The 18,275-nt window shown below is 39.4% G+C and overlaps 2 protein-coding genes and 1 non-coding gene across 4 annotated transcripts in view; all 3 read right to left on the bottom strand.

Annotated features, from left to right (window-relative positions):
- Nucleotides 1-18,275, bottom strand: part of ATP8A2 (ATPase phospholipid transporting 8A2) — a 649,217-nt gene that overhangs the window by 484,759 nt on the left and 146,183 nt on the right. For both annotated transcript variants that reach the window (XM_025364761.1, XM_025364762.1), the window contains exons 3-5: nucleotides 2,057-2,156; nucleotides 1,491-1,589; nucleotides 95-140 (exon numbers count right to left, since the gene is read on the bottom strand). In XM_025364761.1, the coding sequence (XP_025220546.1) occupies nucleotides 95-140; nucleotides 1,491-1,589; nucleotides 2,057-2,156 (245 nt within the window). The remainder of the gene's footprint in view (nucleotides 1-94; nucleotides 141-1,490; nucleotides 1,590-2,056; nucleotides 2,157-18,275) is intronic.
- On the bottom strand, nucleotides 4,179-11,347 carry LOC112611124 (inorganic pyrophosphatase 2, mitochondrial-like). The gene is made up of 2 exons (XM_025364832.1): nucleotides 10,752-11,347; nucleotides 4,179-4,223 (listed from the first exon to the last, which is right to left on the bottom strand). Exons 1-2 carry the CDS (start codon nucleotides 11,316-11,318, stop codon nucleotides 4,179-4,181), a joined length of 612 nt encoding a protein of 203 aa, XP_025220617.1. The 5' UTR covers nucleotides 11,319-11,347.
- Nucleotides 16,218-16,324, bottom strand: LOC112611228. Its single transcript, XR_003116596.1, has one exon. It is a non-coding gene; the product is annotated as a U6 spliceosomal RNA (small nuclear RNA).

Raw genomic sequence — 18,275 nt, 5'->3', positions numbered from 1 at the left:
CTCAATACCACTCAGTACTTATTTAAAATTCCTTAAATGCAGGCCTTATTCTTAAGTTTTCCAGTGGAAAAAGTGATTCAGCCTGGGATCTTACCTATGGTTTTCTTTTTGTTAACTGCATTGTCTGCCTTGTGTCGCTTCTGTTACAGAAAGAGAAAAAATAGTTCTAACAAAAGTTCCACATGAATAATTGAAATAGCAAACAAAACAATCAGGAAATTACAGGGGACAAGGAAATTAACAGCCAACAATGCTCATGCTATAAAATTCAATTCAACGATTTTGTGATCTATCAGCACTCCCTAAGTTTAGAAGTGGTCTCCTTAGTTTCAATTATTTTATTGTGGTTCTAGCACTTGGAAGTACAAAACTTTTCACTCCTTGCTTTAGATCAGACTGCAATGATTATTCAGTATGATAAACCCAGCAACAAACAGCCAACTTCATTTTATTGATAAAGTAACGTTGCTTCAATGTGTACAGGTTGCGGATCCCTTATCTGACATGCTCGGGATCCGAAGTGTTTCATATTTCAGATTGTTTCAGATCTTGGAGTATTTGCATATACCCAATGAGGTATCTCCGGGATGGGACCCACGTCTAAACATGAAATTGATTTATGTTTCATATTCACTTTATACACATAGCCTTCATACAGTGTTTATAATAATTTTGTGCAGCCATCACATGAGGTCAGGTGTGGAGTTTTCCACTTGTGGCATCATGTCGGCATGCAAAAAGTTTTGGATTTTGAAGCATTTCAGATGTGGGGTTTTTGGATTTAGGGATGCTTAACCTGTGTTATATTTATTTACATACCTATTTTTTTAAATATTCATTTACATACCTATTTATTTACATACCTAGTCCCAGAAAGATGCATATATGTTTGTGAAAGCAAGATGTGTGTATGTGTGTGTAAGGGGGGAGAGGAAGATCCAGAGACAGAGAGACAGCACACACAAATATATATATACACGTTTTTTGTGTGTGTGTACGTATATATATATGTACACACACACACAAATATATAGGGGAAGACAGAGTAAGAAAGAGAGAGAAAAGGAATATAGTTGTTGTAGCCAATGAACTTGGAGCTACACTAGGATGATTGTGAGGGGAGAAGATTCTTGTACAGTTGCCTCAGGCAGAGCGAGACAATGCTGCCATCCTAGACAGCACAGCAATCCTTCATTTGCTGCCCAAATTAGCAAGCTCTAAAGCAGGCTATAAGGAACATCAGTGATAAAAATCAACGGGGCTCCAGAGACCTAATATTTGAAAACAAAGTTTGAACTGTTTAGTGTCACTGTACAGGTATTTAGGACACTCTGAGTATACATTCCCTCCCCCAAAAAATATCATCAGGCATCTAAAAAGGCTGGTTAAGCTGTAGCCCAATTTTCTGCCTTAAATATATCACCCGAGGCAACACGTAAGTTATGATCTACTGCATACAATGATTTTATTATCCAAAAGCAAAAACTTACAAAATCTTCTACAATCTCTTTGATGCCTGCAATTGTTAAAATAATGATCAATGGCACCAGGGTGGTATATCTTCCTGTTGGAGATACATCTGGAATTTGCTGGAAGATAAGAGACCACAAGTAGGAAGTTGGCACATAAAAATCCTCTCCATGAGAAGAAAATTATGGCAGTCACGCACGGTTCACACTTTTGCAGTTCTGTTCCATTTCTGTTACTCAAAAATAATTACCTTACTTTAAAAACCAGCTATGTATTTTACATATTTTTTTAAATTTTATCCAACATTGGTTATGTGTTTGGAACAGAAAAAGGCTTAAAAGTATGGCCCTAAGGCCACTTTTCAATGCCTCTTTCAGTCACTGCAATCATCCTTACGGCCATACCGAAAGAAATCTCCCTGTATACAAAGTCAGGCTTGTTCACTCTATCGAACAATGACCGGAGGAGGGAAACAAACTATATTCCAAGATGATAACACTTTAGCAGTTAAGGAACCTTTTAGCAAAATCTCATTTTACATGTAATTAAGGTTGCGAATTCCAAGGAACTGTTAAAAAACCATTACCTGTAATAAGGCAATGAAGAGAAAGAAGGCATTAGCAGCTCTTCTAATCTGCTCATACAAGAATCGAGGTAGAAATGTCAACACGCTGTACTTGGCCGTACTGTAAGTGCAAAGAAAAAGAATACTATCAGTGATAGATGTAAACTCTAAAACACAAGAACAAGACAAGAAGTTTCGAAAGCTTTACAAATTGTTTAAAAAAAAAAAGCATCAAAACTCAGAACAAGGAAATTGCTGTGCATCTTCTCCTAAAGAGCTTTAGTTTGTAACATGGCGCCCCGATGAGAAATTCTTCCAATGAGGTCTTTTTTCTCCCTGTTGGAAGACATACATGTGCTTCTTTAATTTTCACACAATGTAAGCAGAGACATTTACCCACCTTCTAGGAGCTACACGCTGTGAACAGCAGGCGTGTGAATGACAATTCGATGTTCCCTCTGGGTACCCACCACAGATGTTTCGTGCTTCAATCACACCCAAATAAATTCCATTCCTTCCACACACCCTTTAGTTGACCACCTTTGCTCACACTTTTGCTTCCGCCTAGGATATCCTGTCCCTTACACCCCACCTGTCTCTCCATGACTAAAGTGTCCTTCCTCCCACCCAATCTTACATCTTCTAGTAAGTCTGGTCAAATTTATAATGACTCTTCTTCATGGAAGTCCACAGTACAGTGTTTGCACCTATATCATATAGGTGTAATGCTCTGCTTTGCATTTTATCTATCCCCAGAACAGATTATGGGAACAACAAGAATGTTTACTTCAATTCCATATGTTCCTAGCACATAGCAGATAGTGAGTGAACAGTGAAATAACCCAAAGGCAAAACGAACCAAACCAGCTGTGGCTGCTCACAGGTTTTATTCAAGTTTGCACCATAGAAGTACCTATATGATTCCTAGCTCACCCTCTGAAGACATCACTCGGAGCCTATTCTTAATTATAATATATTCTAGCAAAATTATCTAGCAGGTTTTTAATTTACAACAAATTAGAAGCACCACAATAGAAGGGCAAAGGGCTCAGGAGACAGAATACACCACAGGCAAGGTACACCACTGTGAGACTGGACAGCAACCAAGCCTGGAACAGCAGAGTAATACCAAAGCAGACGACTCAAAAACATAGCAGCCGGAGGTCATTTGATGGAACAAGAAATAGTCCCACTGCCAATAGTCCCATCTGCCACTGCCTCAGAGAAAATCATGTCCCATGGTACAATGGCCTCGCATTTCACAACACAGTGATCAGAGTTATCCTTAAAGACAAAATCATTTTTAGCACCTTCTACCTAGAGTGCTAAAGACGTATGTGATGTTACATGAAGACCACTTTTTAAAGACTCAAAACTTAAACAATATGAAACTTGAAAGACTATCCCTGAACTAGCTAGAAATTTGCTGACATGGATCTCCTCCTTGTTTACGTGGCCCTGTGGCGTAACAGGATGGCACTGTGAAATTTTGCCAGACAGAATCAACTAGCTGACATTAAGCTCATTAAAAGGTAGGGAAAATACACCAAACTCATGTATGTGATGGCTCACAATACAAAGTTAATTCTTACCTATGGCTTAGAGGACAAAATCAAACGGAATATCACGCATACCTCTACAGCAATCCTGACCACTGAAATAACACAATCAACATTTGTCAGCGAAAAACAAAAAGAAAGTTCACATACTGTGAAATAAGAGTGTAGAAACTATCTTGCAAGATGGCTTGATTATAACATTTGAACCTGAGATTCCATCTGTATAAACCAGATACACATGCACACAGTTGGCACATGACCCCAACGATATATGAACGTTTTCCACCTGAACAAAATGCTGACTGTGCTTAGGGACCTACATATCCCTGAGAAGCATGAAGATGGAGAGTTGAGGAGAAAAGGCATCCTGCTTGTGGCAAGAAATGAAATATAAGAGGGTGGAAGTGGAGAGGGAAATGCATACTAACTTTGACTCTACCAGAACTTGAAAAATGAGCCCAAATGCTTGCATCCTGAGATAGAGTCAGCATGATCAATAATTCAGAGAAACTAACATTCAACCAAGAAAAGGTTATTGTGTGGCATTAAAATAATTGCCAAAATAGACAGCCATTGGGGTCGGGTTACAGAATTAAAGATATAACACTACGAACAGCTGAAGGCAGCACCTGTCAAAATAAGTACCAGAATATTGCAGGACAGTGCTTCTTGAATATGAAGGTACATACCAGTCTCCAGGGCAGCTTGTTAAAATGAAGATTCTAATTCAGTAGGTCTGGGGTGGGCCTGAGATTCCACATCTTTAAAAAGTTCCCAAGTGAGTTCAATGCTGGTGGTACAATGACCACACTTTGAGTAGCAGGGATTTAGGATAGTTGCTGAGGAGGTAAATTTGTTCATATTTCCTATTTGAATTTAATTCAGCAGAGCACTGTAAGGTATAATACAGTGAGGTTTCTGGTTCCAAAATGGTGGCTTGGAAGCAAACTGGCTGGCTTCATTCCCCGCACAGAAAACAAAAACCAAATTTACAGCACTTAGATTATCACCACAAATATCCCAGAACGAAAATATGAGGATGAGACAGTTCTCAGTGCCACAGAGAAGTAAAAAAGCTCCAAGCAAGTGGTAAGAGAATGGGACATCCATAGCCAAGACGCCCCTCTCCCCAATCTGCCGGCACCAAGCACATGGAAAATCTCCCCCTGACTCTCAGTTTAACACTGGAAAAAAGAAAAATCAAGGTGATAAGCAGCTTCCCCATCATTTTGAGTTCCCTGGCAGGATACCTGCTCCTACCTCAACTCACAGGAAGCATGAGGAATGCCTGAAGGAAAAAATATCCCTGGGGACAGCCGGAGACAAAGTGGGGAGGCAGGACTACTATCCCCAACTCTGGAAACTTGACTCGATAAGTTGGCCAAAGTAGATACCAAATCGGAGTGTCTGTTTAGCAACACCATGCTGTAGGAGGTTCATCCCACAGGTCCCCTGAGCACAAATTCCTACTTAACCTCCCCACAGTGCTAGGACATCCCCTTTGGCACTATCCCCTTTTGGGATGGGCAGTGCTCCAATTCTTTATTAGAGCAGAGACAAACCTGGGCTTAAGGCACTATCTAATGCTGAAAAGGAGGCAGTGACCTAATGGGAAAAGAAAGAAATTCAATAGGTAAATTACAACGAATCTCTAAGCAAATATATCCAATAAAAAACAAAAGAAGCCAGACAGAGAAGACTAAAATAACTAATTCTCCAGTGCAAACACATAGACATACATTCATACGTGACAGCAGCAATCAGGGAACCATGACTTCCCCAAACAAATGAAGTAAGGAACCAGTGACTAACCCTAACAAGATGGTGATATGTGAGCTCTCTGAACAAGAATTCAAAATAGCAGTTTTAAGGAAACTCGGTGATTTCCAAAATAACACAAAAAAGCAACTCAAGAATTTATCAGAGAAATTTCATGAAGAGACTGAAATAATAATAAAAACAAACAGAAATCTTCAAACTGAGAAATATATTTGAGGAATTGAAAAACTCATTAGAGGCTGTCAGTAGGAGAATGAATCAAGCAAAAGTAAGAATAAATGAGCTCAAAAACAGGCAATTTGAAAATACACAGAGAAGAAAAAAGAATAAAAAGGAACAAAGATTGTCAACAAGATAAAGAAAATTGCCTCAAAAGACAAAGTCTAAGAATCACTGGTGTTCAAGAGGGAGTTAAACAAGAGCAAGGAGTAGAAAGCTTATTCAAAAAAATAACAGAAAACTTTCCAAAACTTGAGAAAGAAATAAACATCCAGGTACAGGAATGTCAGAGAACAACAAACAGATGTGACCCAAATAAGACTTCCCCAAGGCATGTAATAATCACATTCTGAAAGATCAAGGACAAAGAGGATCCCAAAAGCAGCAAAAGAAAAGAAGCAAATAACGTATAAAGAATCTCCAATTCATCTGGCAACAGACTTATCAATGGAAACCAAACAGGCCAGAAAGGAGTGGAACAAAATTTTCAAAGTGCTAAAAGAAAAAAAATTTCCATCCAAGAATACTGTATCCCGCAAAGTTGCCCTTCACCTATGAAGGAAAAATAAAGGCTTTCCCAGACAAACAAAAGCTGAGAGAATTTACCATCACCAGACCCATTTTACAAGAAATACTAAAGGAAGTTCTTCAATTTGAAAAAAAAAAAAGAACACTAACATGCAAATAGAAAACATTTGAAGGTATAAAACCCACTAGTAAAATTAAGCATATAGACATACCAAGAATACTCTAATACTGTAATTGTGGTGTGCAATCCACTCATAACTCTAGTATGAAGCCCAAAAGACAAATCTATAAAAAACAAAAACACATACAGCAACCTGCTAAGAAATAGGCAGTGTAAATATATCCAAATTGAGGCAACAAAAAAATCAATATGTAGGGGAGATGGAGTTAAAACACAGAGGTTTTTTTAGTTTATTGTTTCTATTCCTTTCTGTGATCTAAGATAAGTTATCTCTTTAAAAATAACTTGTTATATCTACAAGATGTTTTTGCAAGCCTTGTGATGACCACAATGCAAAAACCTATAATAGATACACTAAAAATAAAAAGCAACAAATTAAAACATATTACCTGAGAAAATCACTTAACCACAAAGGAAGATGGAAAAAAGAAAAGGAGGATTGAAGGAAGGAAGGAAGAAAGCTGGTTACCAAACAATGAGAAAACAAGCAGAAAAATGGCAGTAGTAAGTCCTTACTTATCAATGATAACACTGCATGTAAATGAACTTAATGCTCTAATTAAAAGATATATATAGCTGAATGGATAAAGAAACAAGATTCAGCTATATGCTGCCTACAAGAAACCAGTATTACCTATATAGACACACATAGAATGAAAGAGATGGAAAAAGATATTCCATGCAAGTGAAAACCAAAAGATAGTAGGATTACCTATTCTTATACTAGACAAAACAGACTACAAGTCAAAGACAAAGAAGATCATTATATAATGATAAAGGCAATTATAAACATCTATGCACTCAACACCAGAGCACCCGAAAATATAAAGCAGACATTAATATATCTAAAGCAAGAGATAGACCACAATACAATAGTAGAAGGGGACCTCAGCTTCCCGCTGTCAGTAATGGACAGATCATCTAGACAGAAAATCAGCAAAGGAACACCAGAGTTAAATTGTATACTAGACAAAACAAGACTAACTCACATTTACAGAATATTTCACCCAACTGCTGCAGAATACATTTTCTTTTCATTGGTATACAGAACATTCTTTAGAAAAGACTGTATCTTAGGCCATAAATCAAGTCCCAGCACATTCAAAAAAGTAGAAATCATATCAACTATTTTTTCCTGACCACAATGAAATAAACTAGAAATCAATAACAGTAGGAACCCTGGAAACTACATAAACACATGGAAAGTAAATAACATGTTCCTCAACAACTGAGGTCAATGAAGAAATTAAGAAGGAGAATTTTAAATTTCTTGAAACAAATGGAAATGGAAATATAACATATCAAAATCTATGGGATACAGCAAAAGCAATGGTAAAAGGGAAGTTTATAGCAATAAACACCTACATCAAAAAAGTAGAAAGACTTAAGAGCACCTTAAGAGATTAGAAAAACGAGAACAAACCAAACCCAAAATTAGTAGAAGAAAAGAAATAATAAATGTAAGAGTAGAAATAAATAAAATTGAGACTAAAAAAAGTACAAAAGATCAATGAAACAAAAACTCAAATTTTTGAAAAGATAAGCAAAATTGACAAATCCTTAGCTGGACTAAGAAGAAAAGAGAACACTCAAATAAAACCAGAAATGAAAAAGGCAACATAAAAACTGAGACCACAGAAATACAAAAAAGAAAATCATTAGAGACTATTATGAACAATTATGCGCCAACAAATTGGAAACCAAGAAGAAATGGATAAATTCTCTGGTACATAAAACCTACCAAGACTGAACCACAAAGAGACAGAAGACTTCAACCAATCAATAACAAGTAACTAAATCAAAGCCATAAGAAGAAGCCTCCCATTAAAGAAAAGTCCACGACCAGATGGTTTCACTGCTGATTTCTATGAAACATTTAAAGAAGAACTAATATCTAGCCAGGCAAGGTGGTGTGTGCCTGAAGTCTCAGTTACTCAGGAGGTTGCTGAGGTGGGAGGATCTAAGCCCCAGAAGTCAAGGTTGCAGTGAGCCAAGATTGCAGCACTGCACTCCAGCCTGGATAAATAAATTCTCCTAAAGCCTTGAAAAAAAATTGAAGACCATGGAATACTTCCAAACTCATTCTATGAGGCCAGCACCACCCTGATACTAAAACCAGGCAAGAAAACTATAGGTCAATATCACTGATGAACATATATGAAAAAATTCTTTTTTTTTTTTTTTGAGACAGAGTCAAGCCCTGTTGTCCAGGCTGGAGGGCAGTGGTGTGATCTTGGCTCACCATAGTCTGCACCTCCTGGGTTCAAGCTAGTTTTCTGTCTCAGCCTCCAGAGTAACTGGGATTACAGGCATGTGCCACCACGCCTGGCTATCTTTTTGTATTTTCAGTAGAGATGGGGTTTCACCATGTTGGCCAGGCTGGTCTTGAACTCCTGACCTCAAGTGATTCACCCACCTTGGCCTCCCAAAATGCTGGGATTACAGGCATGAGCCACCACTCACAGCCAGTAGATGCAAAAATTCTTAACCAAATACTAGCAAAATGAATTCACCAACATATTAAAAAAATCATTTGCCATGATCAAGTGAAATTCCTCTCAGGGATGCAAGGATGGTTTGACATATACAAATCTACAAATGTGATATATGACTTTAACAGAACCAAGAACAAAAACTACGTGATCATTTTAGTAGATGTTGAAAAAAGTATATGATAAAATCCAACATCTCTTTGAGATAAAAATCCTCAACAAACTAGATACAGAAGGAACATACTTCAAAATAATAATGGCCATACATGACAAACCCACAACCAACATCATACTGAATTGGGAAAAATTGAAAGCCTTTCCTCTAAGGTCTGGAACGTGATAAGGATGCCCACTTTCACCACTGTTACTAAACATGGTATTGGAAGTCCTGGTCAGAGAAAGTAGGCAAGAGAAAGAAATAAAGGGCATCCAAACTGGAAAGGAAAAAGTCAGATTAGCCTTGTTCATAGAGGACATGATTGCAACTTGCAGGATACAAAATCAACACATAAAAATCAGTAGCATTTCTATATGCCAACAACAAATAATCTGAAAAAGAAATCAGGAAAACAATCTCATTTACAGTAACTACAAAGAACATAAAATACCTAGGAATCAATTTCCCCAGAGAAGTGAAAGATTTATATAAGAAAAACTATTAATACACTGATGAAATAAATTGAAGAGGACACCAACGAATGGAAAGATATTCCATGCTCATGGATTAGAATTAATATTATTCAAGTGACAACACCACCCAAAGCAAATTACAGATTCAATATAATCCCTATCAAAATATCAATGATATTCTTCACAGAGACAGGAAAAAAAAAAATCCTAAACTTTATATAGAACCACAAATCTTGAATAGCCAAAGCAATCCTGAGCAAAAGAACAAAGCTGACTTCACTACCTGATTTCAAAACATACTACAAAACTATAGTAACCAAATCAGCACAGTACTGGCATAAAAATAGTCACATAGACCAATGGAAGAGAATAGAGAAGCCATTGGGAGGCCAACGTGGGAGAATCACTTGAAGCCTGGAGTTTGAGACCAGCAACATAGTGAGACCCCATCGCTTAAAAAAAGAGAACTAGAGAGAACCCAGATATAAAGTCATGCATTTATAGTCAACTCATTTTTTTTTCAGTTTTCTTTTATTGTGATAAAATATCCGTAACATAAAATTTGCCATGTTAAGCATTTTAAGTGTATAATTCAGTTACATTAAGTATGTCTACAATTTTGTGCAACCATCAACACTATCTATTTGTAGGACATCTTTGATTAGATACATTTTTTACAATCTATGTTATTTTAAGAAAAGTGGCAATTCTCTAGTAGTCATTTATTCCCACTTGTGAAATTAATTTTGTATGAATTTTAAAGATGAACTAATCCAATAAAGTTAGGATAATCTGGAAAAGCTCTATATGTAATCAAGCTAAATCTATTTCAGTTTCTAATTTTGATTACAAATTAAGCTCTTTTAATCGAACTCTACTTGATCAACTTACTGGACTGATTAGTAAAGACTCTACTTCTGTAGAACATTCTGAGTCATGTTCACATATTATGTATGCTGCCTCTGGCAGAATACTCTAGAAGGAAGCCCACACTTTTGTTTCCATCAGTTAAGTTTTAGCTTTACCAAGCATCAGGTGTGTTTATTCCCAAACCATTTATGCTAACTGTATCTTTTATTATAATTATGAGATGTAATTAAATATTACATACACCAGTGAATTTATGAGTACAAAAGTTTTTGTCTTTATGAAGGTAATCTGAATGTTCTGAAAGAATTCAATAAAACGTTGCTAAAAATATCTGTTGTCAAATTCAGCCTGGAGCTAGGTGCCATGGCATGCCCCTAATCCCAGCTACTTGGGAGGCTGAGGTGAGAGAATTGCTTGAGCCTAGGAGTTCAAGACCATTCTGGGCAACATAGTGAGACCCCATCATGAAACTTTGAGGCATCAGGATCATTCACATTGATAGCAATTAATTTCCAATCTGTTTCACCTTCCTCAATAAGAGCCAAGATTCCGAGGATCTTCACATGAAAAATTTCTCCACAAGAAAGAATCTTTGAGCCTATTTCACAAACATCAATAGGATCATTATCTCCAAAGCAGTTCGTGCTCTTATCTTTTTCAGGGGGATCTTCCCAAGTCTGAGGGAGGGTACCATAATTCCATACATAAGCCTTGTAAGGGAAGATATTCGCCACATAGCGTAGTTTTCCATCCTTTACACATTGTTTAATGGGATTCAGTGGCTCTTTGGTGGCAATCTCCATTTTAGCATTTGTCCACCGAGGTATTTCTACAATCATATTAAACAGAGTCTCATATTCATCATTTCGTGCTTTCTTCGTAGGAATGCCATTTTCCTCTTTAGAGTTCACTTTCAGAGGAATGTCATGAAAGGGGGAAATGTAGTGACCAGTTACATTCTTGAAGAAGAGGCGATAATTCTGTGAGCAAGGCTGGCCGCGCTCCTCGGTGTGGTACAGGGCCATAACACGGCGCAGCCCGATCCCAGCACTGGTCTACAGTCAACTCATTTTAACAAAGGTGCCAAGAACATACAGTGCGGAAAGGACAGTTTCTTCAATAAATGATGCTGGGAAAACTGGTAATTATATATCAAAGAATGAATCTAGACCCCTATCTCTCATCATACAAAAATCAAATAAAAATAGATTAAAGGCTCAAATCTAAGACCTGAAACTGGAAATTACTAAAATAAAACATTGGGGAAATACTCCAGGATATTGGTCTAGACAAAGATTTTTTTTGTATAAGACCTCAAAAGCATAGGCAACCAAAGCAAGAATAGACAAATAAGGTTACATCAAGCTAAAAACCTTCTGCAGAATGAAGAAAACAATCAACAAAGAGACAACCCACAGAATGGGAGAAAATACTTATAAGCTATCCATCTGACAAGGGATAAATAAGGAGAATATAACCAGAATATAATAAGGAGCCCAAACAACTCAACAGCAAAAATAAATAAATAAATAAATAAAATAATACGGTTTAAAAATGCATAAAAGATCTGAATAGACATTTCTCAAAAGAGACACACAAATGGCCAACAGGAAAATGCTCAACATCACTAACCATCAGAAAAATGCAAATCAAAACTATAATGAGATATCATCTCACTACAGTGTAAATGACTATTATAAAAAAGACAGGAAAGATTGAATGTTGGCAAGGATATGCAAAAAGCGGAACCCTTGTACACTGATGGTGGGAAAGTAAATGAGTACAGCCAGTACAGAAAACAGCACGGAGGTTCCTCAAAAAACTAAAAATAGGGCTGGGAGCAGTGGCTCAGGCCTGTAATTCAAACACTTTGGGAGGCCGAGGCGGGAGGATCACGAGGTCAGGAGATCAAGACCATCCTGGCTAACATGGTGAAACCCCGTCTCTACTAAAAACAAACAAACACACACACACACACACACACAAAATATTAGCCGGGTGTGGTGGCGGCGCCTGTAGTCCCACCTACTCGGGAGGCTGAGGCAGGAGAATGGCGTGGAACCCAAGAGACGGAGCTTGCAGTTAGCCGAGATTGCACCACTGCACTCCAGCCTGGGAGACAGAGCGAGACTCCATCTCAAAAAAAAAAAACTAAAAACTAAAAGTAGGGACTGCCATATAATCCAGCAATTTCACTGCTGGCTATAGATCCAAAAGAAAGAAAATCAATATATGAAAGAGATATCTGCAGTGTCATATCTATTGCAGCACTATTCAGAATATTTACAATAGCCAAAATACAGAATCAACCTAAGTGGCCATCAATAGATGAATGAATGAAGAAAATCTGGCATATATACACAATGGAGTACTATTCAGCCACAAAAAAAGAATGAGATCCTGTCATTCGCAGCAACATAAATGGAACCAGAGGTCATTATGTTAAGTGAAATAAGCCAGGCATAAAAAGACAAATATCACATGTTCTCACTCATACGTGAGAGCTAGAAAAGTGGATATCATGAAGAGAGAGGGCACACTGGTGGTGACCAGAGGCCAGGAGGGGTAGCACGGAGGAAGAGATGAGGAGAGGTTGATTAATGGGTACAAACACACAGTCAGGTAGAGAAAATAAGAGCTGGTATTTGAAAGATCAGCAGGGTGACTACAGTTTACAATAATCTGTTGTACACTTCAGTGTATCTAGAAGAGAATAATTAAAATGTTCCTAGCATAGAAATAAATATTTAAGGCACTGGATATCCCAATCAACTTGATTTGATCTTTACACATTATATGAATGTACCAAATTATCCCATGTACTTTTAAAATATGTGTCAATACAAGTATTATGTAGCAATTTTTAAAAATGTAATAAGATGGGAGATGTCTGACCATTCACTCTGCCAGGGGAAAACATCTCCAGGAGTAAATGGGTGAATGACAGAACTTCCCAACAGGATAGTTTATTCACCCAAGTAAATAAGCCACCCCTCCCCTAAAGGCATTCCCACTCGTGGGATGAAATGCATGTGTCAGCATCGCTGCCCTCCTGGCTAGTCACAGCAAGGAGGGGCTCTAGCTGCATGGAAACCCAAGACCTCAGAGCTTGGGTGCTGGAGGTAAGTGGCCAGGAGCAAACAGGAACATCTCCCTATTATTCACTCAGACTCCCTCTAAACATGAGACCAGTGTGTTTCCTGAAACAGGGTGACATGAAGATGGCAGGGTTTTACGAAAAATTCATCTATCCATCCATCCATCCATCCATCCATCCATCCATCATGTGCAATAGATACTTCCTCAGTCCTAATTATGCACTAGGGCAGTGTGCCAGGCCTTGGAGATACTGAAGGGAACCAGGTGGTCAAAAACGCACACCCTCAAGGAAATTGCACTCTAGAGGAGAAAAGAGATTTTTTTAAAAAATAAATAGAACACATGCCAGCATAGATGGTGATGAATACTGCAGAGGAAAACACATCGGGGAAGGAGGATACAGAAGGGTACAATGGCTGGGGCTGGGAGCAAGGGATTATTTTCAACAGAGTGGCGAGGGAAAGTTTCACTGAGAAGGTGACCTGTGAACTAGGCCCTAAAGGAGGGGAAGGAGCAGGAGCAAGTATCCTGGACACACAGGGGAAGAGCTCTGCAGAGGGAGGGGACAGCAAGTGCAGAAACGCCAAGGTGGGAGAGGTCCCGTTGCTCCCCTTGTAGGAGGGACAGTAAAGAGCCCAATTTGGGCAAACGGAGGTGGAGAAGTATGGAGAGAACTGAAATGGATGTGACAAAGGGCCAGCACATTGGCCTTGTCACTCATGTTGACACACTGGCCTTTTTCCTTTCTGGAGATGGGAAGATCCGGAGGTTTCCCAGGAGAGGACAAAACCTGATAATAATATCCACCCGCAAACCCTCTTCTGAGGAGCCCGACTCACGGGATGGCTCTTGTTACACGTATGTTGGACATGCTCCTCTCCATAACTCAGAATTAGGTGCATATGGGAAACATTTCATTAGAAAATAGGGTCTGGCAAAATATGGGTCTGGGTCTACCTGATCCTCACAAATCACAAGGCACCCTAGGAGTCTGACCTCCAGAATGCGGCAGAAAGCAAGAATCCACAGACAATGCCAGAGTCTGATTTTCCAGCTACGAGAAAAATTGAGGTTGACAGCTGTTCTCCAGAGACCGATCTAAAAGAGGCAAAGTTCAGTAGCTGCTCAAAGTGTAACTTCCCTTTCAAGCAAGCCTCCAGAAACACAGAAAGTCAGCTAAAGCTTAACACTCATCACCAAAATTAAAACAGTAAATCCAAGTTAAGGTGTAAAGACAGCCAAAAACAATTGCCTTATTCTCTTGCATTCCATGGAAAACACATTTCTTACATCTTCCCAACATACAGTAAGCGTTCAGTATTTACCGAAAGAATAAAGGAGTCTTTAAGCCTTCCCACCAGAGGCTGACTTTGTGAACAGGGCCAGCATTCCATGACCATGTTCTGGAAGCCTTCCATCCTAGCAGGCTCCCAATATGGTATCATTCACCTTCCTCCTCCCAAACAGTCACTCAGCAAGGAGTTCTAGATGACTGGAAGTTGAGGACAAGATGATAACACTAAACATTAAGCAGTTCAATTCACTGATTCCTTAGCAGTGCATTCAACCCATCAAGAGAAAGAACAAGAGCAACACCACCAAATGCAAAGGCCGTCCTCAGTGGCCCTCTGACGCTCTTCTTGATGGACATCACCGCACACCTGGGAGCCACCCCAGAGGACATTCCAATGGATGGCAAAGCCCACGGCCCTCCACATCTGGCATCAATTCCTTAGGCTTTGCCAACCATCCCTCCCAAACTGTGTTCTGGAAATAACCTTGAATACAAGAATTCCCACAAATAAACAGAGCCTGTCAATGGTAACATAGGAGCACCTTACAAGAAATTTTCACTTCATTTTTTTTTTTTTTTTTTTTTTTTGAGACAGAGTCTTGCTCTGTCGCCCAGGCTGGAGTGTGGTGGCGCGATCTCGGCTCACTGCAAGCTCCGCCTCCCGGGTTCTCGCCATTCTCCTGCCTCAGCCTCCCAAGTAGCTGGGACTACAGGCGCCCGCCACCTCACCCGGCTAGTTTTTTGTATTTTTAGTAGAGAAGGGGTTTCACCGTGTTAGCCAGGATGGTCTCGATCTCCTAACCTCGTGATCCACCCGTCTCGGCCTCCCAAAGTGCTGGGATTACAGGCGTGAGCCACCGTGCCCGGCCACTTCATTTTATTAATGCTAACCTAGTGAAATCTCACCAGTTAAAAAAAAAAAAAAAAGGTCAATCAGTTCGTTTTAAAGCACTGCCATTTCTATTTTCAACATGTTCCTGATTCTTAGTCTACGGCAGGAAAAATGGGTATCAGACACGTCTTTATCTTATAGCCTGTTCCCAGAATGCAGTAATTGGACCAGGAGAGGTATTAGTGCTATAATTCTATATAATCCTTTATTGTGGCTCACATAGGCTCCTTCAGACTATGTGTGACAAACACATCCAACAAGTGAAATGGAAGTTGACCGCTGACCAATCAACTTACAATACACCTTTGAAGGTAAGTTCATAAATTAGAGTCTACCTATAATTCCTATTAAATAGTGTGACTGCCCTGCTCCTATCAGATTTCCAAATCTGTTCTATTACTGAATGCATTATTCAATAAATAACTATGGACATGAAACACTTTATCTCGACACTTGCATGGAAACGTGAGCTGAGAAGAAGATAACATTTTGACCACTGAGCATGCTGCCAGGCAGATCTTCTAGTGAGAACTCTTAGATAACCAATTCCAAATGCAAGACGTCAGATATTTATGGCTAATATCATGAAATGTACATTATTGAAAAGCAAGTTTTACCCAAGTGATGTTTTTTAACTTTAAAAATATGGAACACTTCATGAATTTGTGTGTCATCCTTGCACAGGGACCATCCTAGTCTTCTCTGTATCATTCCAGTTGTAGTCTATGTGCTGCCAAAGTCAGCATGCCCAGGTGCTTTATAGGAAAAAAAAAAAAAAATTGTGGCCAGGCACAGTGACTCATGCCTGTAATCCCAGCACTTTGGGAGAGCGAGGCGGGTGGATTGCTTGAGGTCAGGAGTTCGAGGCCAGCCTGACCAACATAGTGAAACCCTGTCTCTATTAAAAATACATAGATTAGCCAAGCGTGGTGGCAGGCACCTGTAATCCCAGCTACCTGGAAGGCTGAGGCAGGAGAATCGCTTGAACCCAGAAGGCGGAGGTTGCAGTGAGCCGAGACTGCTCCACTGCACTCCAGCCTGGGTGAGATAGTGAGACTCTGTCTCAAAAAAACAAAACAAAACAAAAAAAAACAGAAAGAAAAAATGTGAACTTTATGGTATATAAAAGAAAAATGAGTTGTGAGATTTATTTAATTTTGCACTGCAAGGGAAGGATCATTCTAAATGAGATTCTTCTCAATTTTCAATTAAAAGAAACAACAACTATTTGTTATAAAAAATACCTGGCCTCAACAAGTACAGGAATCATCACAATTCAGGCTCCATGCAGCCACTGCCCCAAAAGAAACACAACAGCTCAGTGTGTCAAACTCTAACACTAAAACAAATTGCATTTAATTATACCACATCTGGCCTCTCATTCAGAATTCAGCATATTCTTTCCAAAGGGAAATAATCCCTACTACGAGGAAAGGTTTAAGGCTGTCCTCAGTGTTGGCATGCCACAAACCAAGTAAGGTGGAGCAGCCACTCAGATGGAGTTATCCAAATGCAAAGGGCCTAAACCCATCCTGTTCAGGTCCCAAGCGTCTCTGTCCTCAGTCAAGGGGGCACTGGTTCTCAGGGAGGACGTACCTTGTCAGAAAGGACAATTCCCAAGGAGACAGGGTTCAGGAACTAAAACATCAAACATGATCTGGATGGAAAGCTAAACTGAAGTGGTGAAGCTGGGAGAACATCCGGAGCTGAGATGGCTGGTACACAGAGACCTCCAGTATGGAAAGTACAACTGTTTCATTTAGGTCTGGGTAGAAAGCCATATCTATCAGGCCTTCATGTTGTAGAGTTAAAAATCTGGGGTGAGATATATTATTCTATCTTTCTGGATTGCTCACATCATTGTCAAACTTTATTCTAACTGACATTTTTATGACTATCATGCATCTATTGCAAAGTGCACAAAACCAAAGTGTACAGCTCACACTTTCATAAAGTGGACCCATCCATGAAGGTGTCTAACTGAAATCTCACATAGAGACATGAGTAAGTCAGTCTGTATGTGCAGGATTCTAACAGCAGTAAAGACCCGATCTAAAGGCTGCCTAGCTTTTAGATCAGACTGACAATTATAAAATGAAAACACATTTACCACTTCTGCCTACAGGGACACCCCTACCACACTAGAAAAGAATGTAAAAACATGCAGTCAGTTTAAAACACACACACACACACAACTAGGAATGGAATCATTAGCTAAGATGTGGGGTTGTCTTTTTTCTAAAGCAGATTTCTTTCTGCTTTTGCCAGACAAGTTGAACGTGCCTCCAAGACGCCTTCCGAGTATGAGCTGCAGTGAGAGAGAAGCCCGCCCACAAGAGGGGCGGCCGCCTAAGGAAGGGCCCTGGCCTGCGAGGCAGGAAGAACGGGCTCTACCTTCACAAATGGGTTCTCAGAAGATACGTCAATCCATTTTTAAAATAATAATTCAGTTTCATAAGAGTGTCATCATGTCAGAGAAACAGAGCCACCAGGAGACATGTAGATTTATGATAAGGGATTGGTTCACACAACTACGGAGTCTGGCAAACCCCAACACCAGCAGTGGGAATGGGCAAGAGGACCAGTGGTATGGTTCCAGTCCAAAGGCCGGCGGGTTGGAAACTCAGGAAGAACCATTGTTTCAGTAGCTCTGAAGGCGGGAAAAGCTAATGTGTCAGTTTGAAGGGTGTCGGGCAG

Source organism: Theropithecus gelada, chromosome 17 (genome assembly GCF_003255815.1).
Source record: "Theropithecus gelada isolate Dixy chromosome 17, Tgel_1.0, whole genome shotgun sequence".
In the NCBI taxonomy this organism is placed as follows: Eukaryota; Metazoa; Chordata; class Mammalia; order Primates; family Cercopithecidae; genus Theropithecus; species Theropithecus gelada.
The sequence above is the reverse complement of the archived record's forward strand: the minus strand, read 5'-3'. Positions and strand labels throughout refer to the sequence as shown.

Coding starts and splice junctions, on each gene's coding strand:
- LOC112611124 (XM_025364832.1), bottom strand. CDS start 11,318: ATGGCCCTGTACCACACCGAGGAGCGCGGCCAGCCTTGCTCACAGAAT. Junction 4,224..10,751: donor CCTCAAAGTTTCATGATGGG/GTCTCACTATGT, acceptor TTATTTTGACAG/GTGCTGCCTTCAGCTGTTCG.